Source organism: Gavialis gangeticus, unplaced genomic scaffold (assembly GCF_001723915.1).
Source record: "Gavialis gangeticus isolate Ggan-Ray unplaced genomic scaffold, GavGan_comp1, whole genome shotgun sequence".
NCBI classification, from domain to species: Eukaryota; Metazoa; Chordata; order Crocodylia; family Gavialidae; genus Gavialis; species Gavialis gangeticus.
The window spans coordinates 23,060,229-23,060,491 of record NW_017728997.1 but is presented as its reverse complement, the minus strand read 5'-3'; the positions used below and the strand labels follow the sequence as shown (position 1 = coordinate 23,060,491).

General features: G+C 72.6%; 1 protein-coding gene across 4 annotated transcripts in view; it reads left to right on the top strand.

Annotated features, from left to right (window-relative positions):
- The first annotated feature begins 62 nt into the window (after positions 1-62).
- Positions 63-263, top strand: part of CHCHD6 (coiled-coil-helix-coiled-coil-helix domain containing 6) — a 172,035-nt gene continuing 171,834 nt past the window's right edge. For 3 of the 4 annotated variants that reach the window (XM_019504931.1, XM_019504932.1, XM_019504930.1), the window contains exon 1: positions 63-227. In XM_019504931.1, the coding sequence (XP_019360476.1) occupies positions 138-227 (90 nt within the window). In that variant the 5' untranslated portion in view covers positions 63-137. The remainder of the gene's footprint in view (positions 228-263) is intronic. The other variant, XM_019504933.1, reaches the window with a different exon arrangement.

Here is a 263-nt window from a genome sequence, read left to right as displayed (position 1 = left end):
GCACCGCCCCCCGCCATTGGCAACTCGGGCGGTAGCCGCCAATGAGGCGCGGGCTTGTTGGCAGGGGCGGGGGTGAGGGCAGCTGGAGGTGCTTGTCCTGAGCCTGGAGGGGACGGGACTCTCTAGCCCGCCCCGGTATGGGCGGCAGCGAGAGCAGCGTGGGCGGCAGAAAGGTCTCGTTCGAGCTGGACGAGCAGGAGCGCGTGCGGGTGCTGCAGGGCGTGCGGGTGAGGCGGGGCTGGGCCTGGGGCAGGTGCAAGGGG